We start from the raw sequence: 15724 nt of genomic DNA, 5'->3' as shown, positions 1-15724 counted from the left end.
CATAATGATATATATGTCTTTTACTTAATAAAATATTAAGATAATATAATTATCAAAAAATAATGTGCAAGGTTGTATATCTAAAAATAATAATAACTTACTGAACCGGTAATATTTTTCATTTCTATTATACCTTTGAAAATCTTAACCATTAGATCTTCTTTAAACCGAATGATAAATAATTAACTCTACGATACCATACGGAATAAGCCCTCCTAAAAATTTAATAAAAAGGAAATCATCTCTCAGTTAATGTGGTTTATAGATTTAGTCTAAATTACTATCATTTCATTTTTTATTATATTTAATTAAGCATAAGTTTTACTTAAATTATTGTGTTAGATATAAAATTACAGAGGATGGGATAATTTTTTTTCATTATATTTAAAATACCACCCAATTTAATATTAGATGATAAAAATAATATAAATATATTTAATAGATATACATTTTTATATAGCTTTAGTATCTGGTTGATTAGGTTTTAAAATTTGACTAGTAACTCCATGATTCAGATTTCCTCGTTCACGATTATAAAATTCGATCCCTTATTTTTCTTTATAATTATTATTTAACACATTAATATTATTTTAATTAATTAACATCGATCAAATTAATAAAATGCCTGTATTACCATCTCCTCTCCCCTCGTCTCTACTCCCCACTAATCCATCGTCTTCCTTCAATTTTTCCAACCGTGCCTCCTCTCGTTGTTGTCACCACCGCCGCCGCCACCTTCCCTCGTCTTCCTCCTCATTATCTTCTTTATTTTTTCGAAGAAGAAAAAGAAAAAGAAGATAAAAAAGACATGGTAATTTAAGTATTTATAATTAATTTAGTATATTATAATAAAAATATTTCTTTGTTGATACCGTCTTAAATGAGAATTATCGAAAAAAGATAAATTTGATTACAAAATCCTCAAAAACGAGTGTGAGTATCAAAATAAGTAAATTATAGACTATTATTTTGTCAAATTCCCTTAAAATATAAATTATAGAAAGTAAAGTAAATTTAGGTCTCGAGGGTAAAATATAATTTATCCTAAAACATATATATTAAGAGTTGAGTAAATCTACAACGTATCGTTTATTAGAACAAAAGCACCGTTATTTATAAAAATAAGTAATTTACTTTTCATAATAATATAAAAGGAGGGCTTTGTTTACAATATAGATAAAGTATAGGGTGTTAATTGTAATATAATAATTATTTTTAATAAAAGAAGTAACAAAGTTTATATGATTTGTTTACTTGTACGCTTTGAGAGACGTCGAAGTGGACGCGGTAATAAAGTGGCAGATCTCGTAATTACCACTAACTCCAAGCCCATTCTGATAAGTCGGTATATGCAACGAAAATCCCTCGGGCTAAGGCTCGGGCAGTGGTATAAACCTCCCTCCTTTTTCTCTCTCTCTCTTTCCCTTCTCTTCTTGTCCTACTTTTCTCCCTTCCTTTCCCTTCCATTCCCAATACCCTACGCTCGTGATCACACAAATTGATCCCAAACCCTAGTCCTATACGATCTCATCAGTGTACCTTCGTCGAATTCGTGGTGGATTTCGTGAAGCGATGACGGTAATCCCACTCCAGCAGCTTCCCCTAGGGTTCCGGTTCCACCCCACCGACGAGGAGCTCGTCAACCATTACCTCAAGCGCAAGATCAATGGCCGGATCAGGTCAGATGTTGAGGTCATCCCCGAGATAGACGTCTGCAAGTGCGAGCCGTGGGATCTCCCTGGTATCATACTCGCGATTCCACCCTCGTTTCCTTTTTCGAAAGATGCGATTTTGATGCGATTCTGATGGTTTGTTTTTTGGGGGTTCGTTACCCAGATAAGTCTTTGATCAGATCGGGCGATCCTGAATGGTTCTTCTTTGCGCCAAAGGATAGGAAGTACCCGAATGGGCACCGATCGAATCGGGCAACGGAGGCTGGATACTGGAAGGCGACGGGGAAGGACCGGATGATCCGGTCGAAGGCGGCAGCGAAGCAGCAAGTGGTTATTGGCATGAAGAAGACTCTCGTTTTCCATAAGGGGAGGGCCCCCAAGGGTAAGCGAACCGGTTGGATTATGCATGAGTACAGGACTACGGAGCCGGAGTTCGAGTCCGGCGATCAGGTTCGAAAATTTTAAATTTTTACTCATCTTTTAGGCTTCTATGTCTGCTTGCTCAATTTCTAATGTTGTTTTCTGGGTGAAAGATGCTTCATTTGATGTAAACTAGGATACGTCATCCCAAAGTGATTTTAATTCAAATTGACATTGCACTATTTCCTTCCTAATACTTCTAATGGAAGGAGCACATGGAATAGCTCTAGCTTAAAGCCATGTCAAAGTGCGATCCCAAAATGTAGTTTTCTCCTCCTATTTCCTTTTAGGTCTTGAGTTGTGTGGCAGTTTTTTTTCCTATATGATGCTCTGAATCTCTGATCATGCTGGACGCTAGAAAGAGTATTCCAGATTATTATACTTATGATTATTCTTCGTGATGGTATAGTATCTCATTCACGGTCGCCTATATGTATTTCTTAGAGATATTGCTATATTATTTGCTTGTAGTAGGCTCACTTTTTGTCCCTGTAATGCACCTTAATGTTGTGCATTCGTTCAATTTGCACCAATCAGCCACTTTCTAGTTATATAGCAAATCAGGTAACTATCTGTAAGATAGTGCAGATCATATTCCTGATGCACTTGTATTTTTTTAATGTAATTCATGTTTTCTTAGTCTGATTCTTTATCTTTTATGTGGATAATGTATCAAGAAGCATCCAATCGGAAGGGAAGAATTAGATTTGGTAGTCTTTGAATTTAGCAGGTACACCATTGCATCCATAGTAGTCTTCAATACTCCCACTTATGGTTAACCTCCCATCATTTGGGGAATGCGGATATTTCTGCTCACTTCTTTTTCTTAGATCTTCTAGCTTTTGCGTAATCAGTCTGTATTTCCATGTAAACTCTTATGAATACTTGTTTGAAGTAATTAAATATCTGGTATATTTTGTGCAGGGAGGTTATGTTCTTTATCGCTTATTTAAGAAGGAAGAGGAGAAAAGTCGAAGCTCCAATGTGGATGAAATGGAAAGAAGTGGTTTTTCTCCAACTCCGTCCCGGTCCTCTCCTGGTGATGTGCAGCATGAAGCAGAGGCTATGGAGGAGATAGAAACCCCAACAAACCAGAAATCTTCAGCATCTGTGTCACAAGAAGATCCATTAATTGTTTATGATTCTGTCCAAAGCCAGTCTGCAGGTAACATGAGATGGCCAGCTGATCAGACTGATTCTTCAACACCTTATCCTGTCAACATGGCTCCTGATGATCATGTCGGTGAAGCGTGGGATAAGGTAAGAGAAACTATATATGGCAAAAGTTCCCTTTTTGTTTTGTCCTCATCATTCATGCTTTTCTACTCTCTTTTAGAACTCAATGTATTTCATCTATATATCCATATGTTCTTGTTTACATTTATCACCTATTCAATGTTCAGCCTATTGGCTAGAGAATGATACATGTTTATTATATTAAAATGCAGGGTCATCCTTCTCCGCAGAATGTTTTAGCTCAGTTATCTGACCCACAGTATGGGCAAATTGATCCTGACAGATTTCCCGATATTAGTTCCCCAATGTTTGAATACACAGATTATCTTGATAGTGATTACATTCATCAGTACTTGAATTCAGTGCTTCCTAACCCAGATGAGTGTACACTGCATCATAAAGATTCAGCTGCTATAGCAATGCAACAGAGCAATATATCAGATGCTGCATCATGCAAGGAAAGTGTGACGAGCAGTGATTTAGATACTGAAGGAGGATTAGTTCAGGTGAGCATACTTGTCCTGTCAATTTTATATGCCTGCAACAACACCAACTGAGATATTTTTGTTTGTTTGTTTGGTTTTCCGTTCTTTATGTAATTCAGGAAGCTGCTGGTCCACATGCTTCTGATTTGTTCGACACACTGTGTTTTGACACAGTACATTTTAATGAGTTCAATATGGAACCATCCGAGGGCCATTCTGAAGTGAAACAGCAGATGAGCACACTCTATGAGAATGCAAGCCTGCTTCCTTATGACAGCACTGGTCCAGATGTGTCCTCGATAGCTTCTGCTCTAGATCCTTTCCAGGATCTGTTTAATGGCGTGGAAGAATCAAGTATTCAGGAGAACGTAATAAGCCTAGGGGATGATCTTGTGGGGACTGGAATTGCAATCAGGCCTCGCCAACCGCAGCAGTCAAGGGATTCAAATTTCAGGCTTCCACAGCAGGGAACTGCAACAAGAAGAATTCGGCTACAAATTTCTAACAAGGAAAAACTATATACCAGCACTGATAGAGAGACAAAGAGTAGTAAAGGTGATCATGAAGATGAAGGAACAGCTTTGAAGACTTTGAAAGATTTACCTGATAGCATTGGAGTCATCGGACAACCATCCACTGAAAAACATATTCCTACTAATGGTGATAGTCTTAAGTCAACTGAATTTACTATCAGAAGTCGGCAACTACAGAATCCTCCAAATACAAAAAAAATCTCAGCTCAGCAGGGATCATCTCTTAGTGTGAATAGTGCATCAAGCAGTAACAGTGGCCCTGAAAATTATGTGGCTAAAACTAAGGTGAGGAAAAAGGACAAAAGGACAAGATTTTGCTATCATTTTTCAAGAATCAATATACCCTAATCTATGTTATTACAGGTTCAGGAGCATGGGGATCAGAACATGCCCGAGAGTAACAATATTTCAACATCAGCTATTGTGGAAAAGCTTGAGGAGTTGTCAGTACATGGTAATAAGAAGCACTAAGCATGCTAGTGCATCAGTAACTCCTGTTAAAAGAATCCTAAAACTAAACAATCTGTTATTTGTGTAACATGCAGATGATACATCCCAGCCAGAAAAGTTATATCAAGAAACTAAAGATACATTGCGGTTGAGAACAAAATGGACTGGAAACAGCGAAGAAAACACCACTACATTGCTGAAAAGCCCACATTCGCATATAAGAACAGCAAGAGCTGGCTCAATTGCTTACATAATCTGGTTGGTTCCCTCTGTGATCCTTTTGCTACTATTTGTTGGAATATTATTGAAGTCCCTGAACTCTAGGTGATCAAGTGGGCTATGTAGTCTAATGCTTACATAGGTTTTGTCTGTTGTAGTCCTTGTAAATAATTATATGCACCTTCTGACATATTAGGGGCTTTCAGATGCCCAGAGCTGTAAAATTTCCTAAATAGTGAAGAATATGAATGTAATTTATATTGTAATTTATATGAGTTTTTTTCCTTGATCTGTTTTGCTGGTTACTAACAGAGAATCTGTTGATATAGCTGGTGTGAAGAAATCAACGGCACAATCAAGTATCTATTGCTGTAGTTTTTGTTACCATTATATTGCTGAATGAAATAGTCTCCTGAACTAGAAAGATTAGTTGATCTATTTGAGCAAAAAATAGTAGAAATTGCTGTGATACCTTAACCTCTACTCGAATTTTCACATTTAGCTTCTATTTCCAAAAAAGAAATAACTTGAATAGGTCTTTCTGCAGTTGGATATGAATCTCATTCTCCTGCACTGTTCAGTTCCCTACCTTTTTGACCCCTTCCCTTCGTAAGAACCTGGGGGCATGTCTTGAATCTTATCAACTTGTTAATATGTGCCATTAGAACAATTGGTTTCTTGCTAGGAATATAGAGAATTGCAAAAACTTCTGGTGGAGATTGAAAGAAAATCATATCCTTAGATTATGTAATAACATAGATAGATAAAAAGAAAAGCTATAGAGACAAAAGTTACAAGTTACATGCATGACAAAGCCCATATAAGTGGAGAACGTTTAAAACATGATGTGACTTAGCACAACTAATCCAACGCAATGTATATATGGGTTAAACTGCATGTGTTGTGATCTCCTTGCTATTTGACTTCACGATTAGATTCCCCTCAACTTCATGTCTTCATCACCTTAAGCAAGAAGAGAAAAGCTAATTCTAAAAGTAATTGAAGTACAACATTTACCAGAAAAAAAAATTGTGTTCCTTTGGCATTGTGCATGAATGGACTTTGAGGCCATAAGCTTGTGGCTTTTCTTAAAGATGGTCGACACCAATCAAATTCCTTTCTATAGACTTATTTTAGAATAAGCCTCTTTATTTTTTTTGGTGTAGTAATTAAACATCTTACCTTATTCTAGTATATTAATTCAATATTCTCTTTCATCTTATTCTATATTATTTTTTAAAAACTATTTATTAAGAATCTAAAATTATTATTTTATCTTTTGAGGTGACAACACATAATTACTAGTCATATTAAATAATATTACTATCTTCTCTCTCTTTTCTTCGAAGGCGTAGTGTGGGGTTATAACCTCGCATATCTGTATAATGCAGAGAAATTTTTGAAATATTGTTTTTTGCCGGCTTAAAAGTATTTTCGTCATTTGGGTTAAAACATCACTAATTCTCAATACTTTCATATCAATTTTATCAATTATAATTATTACTCCTTATATTAATATTGAACTAAATATTAGAATAACTTATATTAGTATTAGCTCTCTTCTTCTAGTATTAAAAATTAGAATAGTTATGCCTATTTCACCTTATTCCACAAAGTGAACACTACCAAGCTTTCATTCACTTGTGGAATAGGAATAATATACTAATTCTCACTTTGTCTTCTTTTATTTCATACAAATTTTCTCTTATTCCCTACAACTTTTCTCTTATTTTATACAACTTTTAAAAATTAATTTAATAGTAATAATTTAAAAATATTATTTTGCCTCTAGATTAGACAATACTTACATTCGATTAAGAATATTTTTGTCAAAAATTTACTATTATTTGTTACTTTAATATCAACTTTATATTATATTAAATATAATTACTGTTCTTTATACTAGTCTTCAACTAAATAATAGAATAATTTATACTAGTATTAGCTCTCTTTATTATCTAGTGTTAAAACTTAGAATATTACACACAAGGGAACGGCACGTAACTCCTATGGTTGAAATTAATGGCCAAAACTAGGCCAACTAGATCGAAATGAGTCAAGTGTGTGGAAGCATCATCCTTTTACACCTAAAGAAAAGAGTTTGATTGGTGTCGACCATCTTTAAGAAAAGCCACAAGCTTATGGCCTCAAAGTCCATTCATGCACAATGCCAAAGGAACACTAGCTTATACTTCAATGACTTTTAGAATTAGCTTTTCTCTTCTTGCTTACGGTGATGAAGACATGAAGTTGAGGGGAATCTAATCGTGAACTCAAATAGCAAGGAGATCACAACACATGCATTTTAACCCATATATACATTGCTTTGGATTAGTGTGCTACGTTACATCATGTTTTAGACACTCTCCACTTATATGTGATTTCGTGGGCTTGTTATGCATGTAACTTGTAACTTTTGTCTTTATAGCTTTCTTTTTATCTATCATATAAGGTCATATGCTAAGAATCTTAACATGCGGTATATATTGAATAACGGGGCCAACTATTTCCACTATTGACACAGGTGTTGTGCCAAACCCTAAGCCCCACCTCCCCTCCCCCGTTACTTGTGAAATAAGGGTAGGATAAGTATATCAGAAGAAGATAGTTAGTACTAGCGTAAGTTATTCTAATATTTAGTTTAATATTAGTATATAGAGTAATAATTACATTTGATGTGATATAAATTTAATATTAAAGTATTGAAGAATAATAAAATTGTATTGAGAATTAGTGATGTTTTAACCAAATAATAAAAATGCTTTTGAGTATATGTTAAAGTAGTAATAGTAAGTAGTATTTTTCTAAGACAATGTTATTTTTTATTATAAATACGAGCTTAAAATGCTTCATATATCTGCATTAAGAATAAATTTGGCCTTACAAATACATAGCAGTACGTAGCAATGCGTGCATGCATGAGTGAATGACAATGCATTGGATATACAGTCGTAATGTAACACATCATACTACATAGCAATGCATTGTAGTGTGTGGCAATGCAGTGGCTATGCTGACAATATGTTGTGTGCGCTGTAGTGCGTGACAGTACAATGCGTGACAATATGAAAATCTATGTGGCATGACTATTTTTCAAAAGAAAAAAGAATCTAAACTATAGCTGAGGTGATGTGTAATTAAATGATGTCTAATCTGTATAAATTATTTTTTAAAAGTTGTATGGAATAAGATGTGTGAAAACAATGAATTACTATATCAGAATAAGCTTAGTTATTGTTTAGTTATTACAATAGAATAATAAAACTTATTATAAATAAGCCTTCCTATTCCACATATGAAAGAAGTAAGCAACCCCTAAATAATTTTCTCTGCAAATTTTCCTAGGCAACTCATGCATGAGAGTCATGATATGCCTCATGAGTCCTATATGTATTTAGCGAATTATCTAACTAAGAAAACATATTTTGAGTTAGTAAAGATTTAACTTTGAGAAAGAGTTGTTTTTGATTTGTTTTTTATTTCTTTGGTGTATTCCGAGTAAAGAAAAAGCGTGCTCATATTCTTCATTAAGATATTCTTCTGCAGCTAAATATATATGATCGAAAAGTTTGATCAGCATGATAGAATAAAACTATAGCTTGCCTCTATCCATATATACTACTTTTGACTTAGGATCGATCATGTGGTCCATAGCATGGAAACCCAGCTCATTTTCCTTGCAAAAGGATGGCGTTCCATCTCTTCTGCCATACTTTCAGATCAAAGTTAATTGTGTCCCTCTTTGAGAAAGAGAAATAGAAAAGTTATTCTTCCAACTCCTTTATTAGTTCTCTTTTCCTCTCTTCTTTCTTTAGCTTTCTCTTTCTAACTCAACTAAGCTTAGTGATATATATAATCTCCATTTTGTGATAATACCTGCACTTAGCCTTGAGGGCTGTAGGTAGCTTCATGAAATGTAATCATTCTTCTCAAGCAATGATAATTCCAAGCTTCCTAATCTTAGAGTAGCATCAAAGTATCTATGGAACAACGAATTGCTAACTATTATATATGCTTCCCTCGATGTTCTTTTTTGTTTTCTTTCCCTTGGAGTCAGTCATGTGGTGCAGAAACGGACAGTGCGAGAAACTCTTCATCATCTTATTAGACTTAAGTTTCTCGTGCCAAACTCTTCCTCCTCCGAGGGTAGCATCTAATCCTCCTTTTACAGTCACCATCACTATTGCTGGCTAATTAATTGGTAAGTGCTATGTCTCTATCCTTATACGTCAATGATCATCTCACATTACATTTCAGTTCTTTGAAATCCTTAAACTTATCGTCCATAAAAATGGGAATGCTCCCTCTGTGGAAATTACTTCAACCAATCCTGTGGGTTAGAGTAATTGTTGGACTCCATGGCAACTGTGGCAAGTGCATATGAGTGCAGAAACTTACCTTGCTTGAAGGAGACAAACTGGAGGTGACAAATGTAAGGTAAAGGAAGAGGAAACGAGATCTATTGGGTTAGATTTTTTTGGATAAAATTAAGTAATAATGATATGGACATGCAAATAAAACTTTAAATTACTCTGTAAACAACAAAAGTTACCCTGTAAATATCAATTCCCTTTTCTTTTAAAATTACATTATGGTTAACCATATAAGCATTGTGTCATAGTCTTTTTTTACTGAGCTAGCCGCCTATTAGTTTTAGGATTAATTATATCTAGACCACCTAAACTATAACCCATTTTCACATAGACATGCTAATATTTTTTTTGTGTGTGTGTGTGTAATATATGACCCCCTCCCTCAAACTAACCGAAGGGATATTTTTAAATTTTTATATAATTAAAGGGGATCAATGCGCCACAATAAATAGATAAAAGAAGGAGCAATAATTCAAATGTCTAAGATTTATATAATTACCCCTTGGTTTTATTCCAAAAATGAGTTACACCATGAAATACACAATGTCGAAATACATGATAATATATCAAGAAAACAATATGCATGTAAAACGAGAGAAAATTCTAAATAGTTAAGTTCACTTGGGAGGTGTACAAGGAACACACAAACCAATATAGAGGGATAACAAAGTAAGTAGTTTAATTCAACCAGAATAGGGAAGGAGAAATATCGCCTGAGTTTTCGATATAATGAAAGGACAAAGGGTTCTTTGAATGAAAAATTAGGATTATTGGGCAAAATTTAAATGTTTCTATGTTTCACCTTGGGTAATTTCTTCCTATTCATATTTCTTTGCAAGCTGCACAACATAATGATAATTCCAGTTCTGCCTCATCTGCTAGTAAATAATCAATCATAAGAGGAAGTTTTTGATAAAAAAATCAGTTTTAGAATGGTTTTATGACATGTTTATATTTTGTACTGCTAATCTTTTATTTTAGAGCTCCTAGTAGTCAATAATTTAATGGGAGATGAAATAAGGTTATATTTTGTACTACTAGCGTCGACATTTCTACCCTCTTTGTCATGCTTTATCTATAGTAATGTTTTTGTTCAAGTTTCAAAGCATGGAAAATAAGATAAACAGTCTTAGCTCATGAACCTGAATTATTTCATGTGTGAAATTATGCATGTAATAATTTCCTGCTTATCAATGCATCCATCACTAGAACTTAGAAACATATAAGCAAAAGAGAAGCAGTAGTGTCATTAGGTAGCTAAACTAGTGCTTAGAAGATTTACAAAGATATGGATTAGCACTTGTATTAAGCATTTGTTTTCCCTCTATATATCTGATAATATTGATGAATATTGAATATTCAAGTGAATATCCTTGTTACTTTTATACAAAGGACATTGTCAAGAATAAAATAAATACCCAAGAATATATTATTCTTAATTTATAGCTCACCTGCTCTTTATGCAAGTTTTCCCAAAAAAAAGGCCTGTTAAAATGTAGTATTCTCTTACTCCAATCCATGCATTATTAGAATTATCATCTTGTAGCAATAACTTATCAGAAGATCAAATATTACCTTACAAGTATAGGAGTACAAATGAATGTTATTACTGCTTAAGTGATTGAAAATTTGAAACTATGGCAGCTTCTGTTGCTTTTATCAATCTTTTTCAACTTATCCTTTCTTGTACCGGTCTCGAATTAATATATGGACATATAAATTGGTCATGAGAAGATTTCTAACTTGTATTATATCTGTTCTGAAAATTGTCTGATACATTATTTCTCAAAGCAAAATTAAAGAGAACTTTCTTATATTAGATATAGTTGCTGCGATAGTAGTTTCTTTGTATTATCCACAAGAAATTGGTGCATCTACAAGTCAGCATGAAGTATATATACCCAAGGATTAGGACCCGGATAGTGAAATATGATGCAAAAGGACTAACTACTTATCTTGCATCAAGAAATTCTTAATACCAAATTGTCAATAATTTACCTTAATAAACAGACTCATGTTGCACTTTGTGAGCAACAATCAACCAAAAAGAACATCAAGTCAATTCTTATGTTGATAAAATGTAAACACAACCTGACTGATACATGTATCTCTTTCTCAAACTCTCAAAATTGTCATTCTCCAAATTTGAAGTACTAATGGTCTCATCAATATTTACATGTCTTTGTCAATAGCTAATGAGTATGTATACAGTTTCCTACCTGTTCTGACATTTCAATTTTACTACAAGTGTAGTAATTAGAATCAATAACTTCTCCATCATGATATTCTTCAGATATTTTGATATAAGATTAGATCTCTGAGTAAAATAGTTCTACAGTTAAATAAGTCAAAAGTGCCTTGCGTTAACACCTCATAATTAGAGAGACGTTTCTAATCAATTAAATTATCTCACTTAGACTTCATTATGAATCCTAGCTTAAGGGGGCTAATATATTTGAATTCTTCTTCAACAGGCCAAGTTAGTATGAAGATTTGATTTTACAGACCTAGCCACCATCCTAGGTCTCAAAATGAAAATTAGAAAAGAAGATATATTAAGAATTCTTTATAGTGATCGGTTATAGATAGAATGTAATACCACTTGAAAGGTAAAAATGTTATAGAAGTTGCTAACTATCGCATCTAAACTATATCCTACGGTCCTACCTTTATTTAACATATTTTTCAGTACTTTCCGAAATTAGGGAAACAAAAAAGAATATAGTAAATGTTAATTAGTTTAAATAAAATTACCGAATGTTTTACTTTAATATCTTGGAGTGTCTTTCAAATACTAGACATCCTATTGGCCATTTATCTAAATTCAATAGACATCTTATCCAATTCATCATTTCAAAGACATTCTACCGGAAAAAAGAGATTTGATTTTGAATATTTGCATATTCGAAAGGCTAAGATGTCATATCAACTAGCTACTAAACTAAATTAATCAAGAATCTTAGGGTAAATTGTCCTTATCAACCTCAATGATAAAATGCATTTCAAAGTTAATCATTCCACTCACATGCCATGTCCTCTATTAGTGGAAATTGTGGCTCATGCGTGTCTGTTTTCTGATTATTATGAAATGAATGGCGAATAAATTTTTGGAAGCTTCATCCTAATGAAAACATTTTGTCCACTACATTCTGATAGGTCTTGATAGATATCTTGCGGAATACAATAAGACTTAAAAGCTTAGTGAATGAATATGCTTGACACCAATTCTATGTTATGTCTCTGAAATTTCCTCACTTACTGGTAGCAGCAGTTAGGTTTTTCATGAATGCATGAACTGTTACGATGCCATAGAGCATCCATATATGTGGTTCACTCAGAAGCTTTCCTATGTCATGACATGGATTCTTTGTTTCTTTTCTTGATTTATTGGAATGATGAGAAATCTACGTTGATTTGATCCTCATCCAATAAGAGAGTAACACTACCATTCATGTAATCGAAGGCCAACTGAAGTATAGCTAGTGCTATTGAAAGATAACTCATCTAAAAGAGTGTCCCTTTTATGATATTTTAGTTGGGTGACAGTCGTCAATAACTTTTCTCTCCTTTACATTCTCTATGTCTCTTCTACTTGTGTAGGGTGCCTAAGCCTATACTGGGACCATTGGCCTTTTTGATCCATTGGGGACAAACCTATGTTGTCTAACAGCATGCCACTAATATGCAAGCAATCTAATGTAGGTGTAGCTTTAACAGAATTCGCTTGAGTAAATGCCTATGGTATCTTTTGTATCTTCCCATTAAATCATGCTGTCCCCTAGAGTACACAGAATTGAAATCATCCTTTGCTCTATCAACCAAGAGGAATTAATAAACTAGTATTCAGAAGACCTCAAAGGGACAAAAATGGTGGCAAGATGGAATGAGATACATATATAAAAGATAAGATCTGAAGAGTGAGTGAGAGATCTTACCTTTATTAATTTCTTCTCAACTCTCCTCCTCCAATGTTTAGTTGTTTACAGTGCTGGATTTTTCTGTAGCAACGGAAGAAAAAGTTGAAGACAGAAACCTAAAAAGAAATGGAGCCCAAGAACAAGGAGAAAGTTTGATCAGTAATGTAAACTATTAGTATCATTACTCTTACCACTTTCAAGATATATTTGTAACACAATATGTACACAATTCATTGACATACCTCACGATTTAAAGGAAAACAAGTCTACAAATATCATTTCAAGATACATTATTCCTTTCCTTAACTCTTAATAATATCATTTATTCCCTCATGCTCTTATGAGTAAACGAAAGAGGAAACTAATAGCAACAGCAATATGGAACAGATTCTTGTAAAGAAAGAAAGAAAGAAGGAAGGAAACAATTCAAGGATATCACTCTTTCTATCATCCCCTTCCTTCTTCCTCATTACAAGTCCACCCCGAAGAGCCGGACTCGCTTCGGCTCGGCCACGTCATCGTCGTCTTCCACCTCGGCGGGCGGCGGCGGACGGACAATTTGTTGGAATCTGATGTTGAAACCCAGCATGCCCGGCGCTGCATTGAACATGGGGTCCACCGGGGAATAGAACAGCGGGCCAGGGAGCTTCGGTGCCGGGCGGTAGTCGATGAAGAAGTGACCGCAGCGCGAGTAGAAGGAGACGGTGTCGCCGGTGGCGAGCTTCTTCTCCTTGACGAAGCTGCTCCACCCCTTAGTCATGACGTAGCTCTGGCTGCTGCTCCAGTAGGAGTACCGGAATTCCCACACCTTCCCGGTCACGTCTTCGAATCGGAGCATCGTGTCCCTGTCGGCGTTCGCCGGGCCGAGGGGGAAGTACTTCTCGGCGTGTTGCTTCGGGATCACGAGGCGGTTCAGCTTCCCGACGTCGCTCGGCGTCACCACCTTGTCGAACATGTGCTTGCGGTCAGAGGAGGAGGAGGATTGGAAAGGAAAGAGTTGGTATTTGGATGATGGTGGTGATGATGATGAGGAGTCATGCTGTGGAGTCTTCTTGGAGAGGTTTGTTCTTCTACTAAAGTCTAGGTCCATCTTGTAATTCTCTAATTAACTAGGGACTAGTACGATTTCTCTTGGAGGAAAGATGGCCCAGCTACTACTACTCTCGCCTTATGGAAGGAAGGGGTTGGGGGAGAAGAAAGAGAGCGAGAGAGAGAGAGAGAGAGAGAGAGAGAGAGAGAGAGAGAGAGAGAAGGAGATCTGAATTAGATCTTTGTCTGCAAACCTGACTACTGCACTAGAAGGTTCCCTCTCCCTGCTGTCTAAGGATTAATAGGCTACCTAGGCTAGATGTATTCTGGCTATACATTCAGATAAGATTTTTCTACTTTTGGTCTTTGATAACACAGTTGGAGCCAAAAGTTGTGAATGGAGGCATCTGGGCTTTGAGAGAGAGAGAGAGAGAGAGAGAGGAGTAGGGTTGGGGGTTATCTGGATGAGCTCATGTTATCCTTTTCAACAAATGGGAGTATATATAAGGAAGGGTAGGGGTTTTAGTGGTTAGCCTTCAAGGCCAGTTGGTTGTTGTACGACAAATGGATGAGCTCCCCCTTTTGTTTACAAAATGCATCTAATAAATATTTGCAATGTGAAGTAGTTGCAATTGCAAGAAATATCCATAATAAATTCATTATTTAAACATATATATTTGCAATAAGCAATACAAAAACACTGTTGATACCTAGGAGAAGCTGCTTTAAGGATATAAAGAAATATATTCTAAAATTAATTTTTGTTGAAATGTAATTTGATGAATTTTCTTCTTCTTCTTCTTTTTTAAAACTAAATAAATAAGCAGACCTGGTCTTAGCTGAGCGACACGTTTTTATTGTATGAGATTATACATATTACGTGCTGAAAAGTTACAGATTTCATCATACTTTTTCTCTTTAAAATAAATATTAATTAGTTGCATTCAGAAATAAAATGCACTTAGATATATAAAACATCACTTGTTAAACCATCTGGTTTGCGTTGGAATGAATGAAAGTTATTTTTGGTATCGAAAAAAAAAAACCATCTGATTTGCTGGAGAATTAGAATAATGCCTGAGGGGCATCCTCTGACTTCATGCAATAGGAGGATATCAATTTATATTCATGTGCTTATGAGTTGAATTTTATGGATGAACCTTTTGGCAATCATAGTTTACTTTTACTATACCACCCTTATGTAGGAGTAGTAGGATTAATTATAAAGAACAATAACTTTTTGTGAATTTCTCCTTAAATACTCTTTTTTTTTAAATTTCTCTTTAAGACTCAATATATGTATGTGATTTGAGATCCTCAGTTCCTCATCATATGTTATCTTATATATCATTGTCCTTGATTTGAAAACTGTTTTGGGGGGCAAAGGAC

General features: G+C 34.9%; 2 protein-coding genes across 2 annotated transcripts; one reads left to right on the top strand and one right to left on the bottom strand.

Moving 5' to 3' along the window:
• Window positions 1-1379: 1379 nt before the first annotated feature.
• On the top strand, window positions 1380-5286 carry LOC140800903 (protein NTM1-like 9). The gene is made up of 7 exons (XM_073155823.1): window positions 1380-1741; window positions 1837-2123; window positions 3018-3353; window positions 3542-3835; window positions 3934-4632; window positions 4711-4801; window positions 4893-5286. Exons 1-7 carry the CDS (start codon window positions 1573-1575, stop codon window positions 5123-5125), a joined length of 2109 nt encoding a protein of 702 aa, XP_073011924.1. The 5' UTR covers window positions 1380-1572; the 3' UTR covers window positions 5126-5286.
• Window positions 5287-13526: 8240 nt separating this feature from the next.
• LOC140801043 (B3 domain-containing transcription factor NGA1-like) lies at window positions 13527-14784 on the bottom strand. The gene has a single exon (XM_073156034.1). It carries the CDS (start codon window positions 14394-14396, stop codon window positions 13776-13778), a length of 621 nt encoding a protein of 206 aa, XP_073012135.1. The 5' UTR covers window positions 14397-14784; the 3' UTR covers window positions 13527-13775.
• Between the last annotated feature and the right edge of the window lie 940 nt (window positions 14785-15724).

The sequence above is a fragment of the Typha latifolia genome, chromosome 14 (genome assembly GCF_019914945.1).
Source record: "Typha latifolia isolate L0001 chromosome 14, TyphaL0001v2, whole genome shotgun sequence".
NCBI lineage: Eukaryota > Viridiplantae > Streptophyta > Magnoliopsida > Poales > Typhaceae > Typha > Typha latifolia.
Note: the sequence above shows the minus strand (reverse complement) of the source record. Positions and strands in the feature narration are given on the sequence as shown.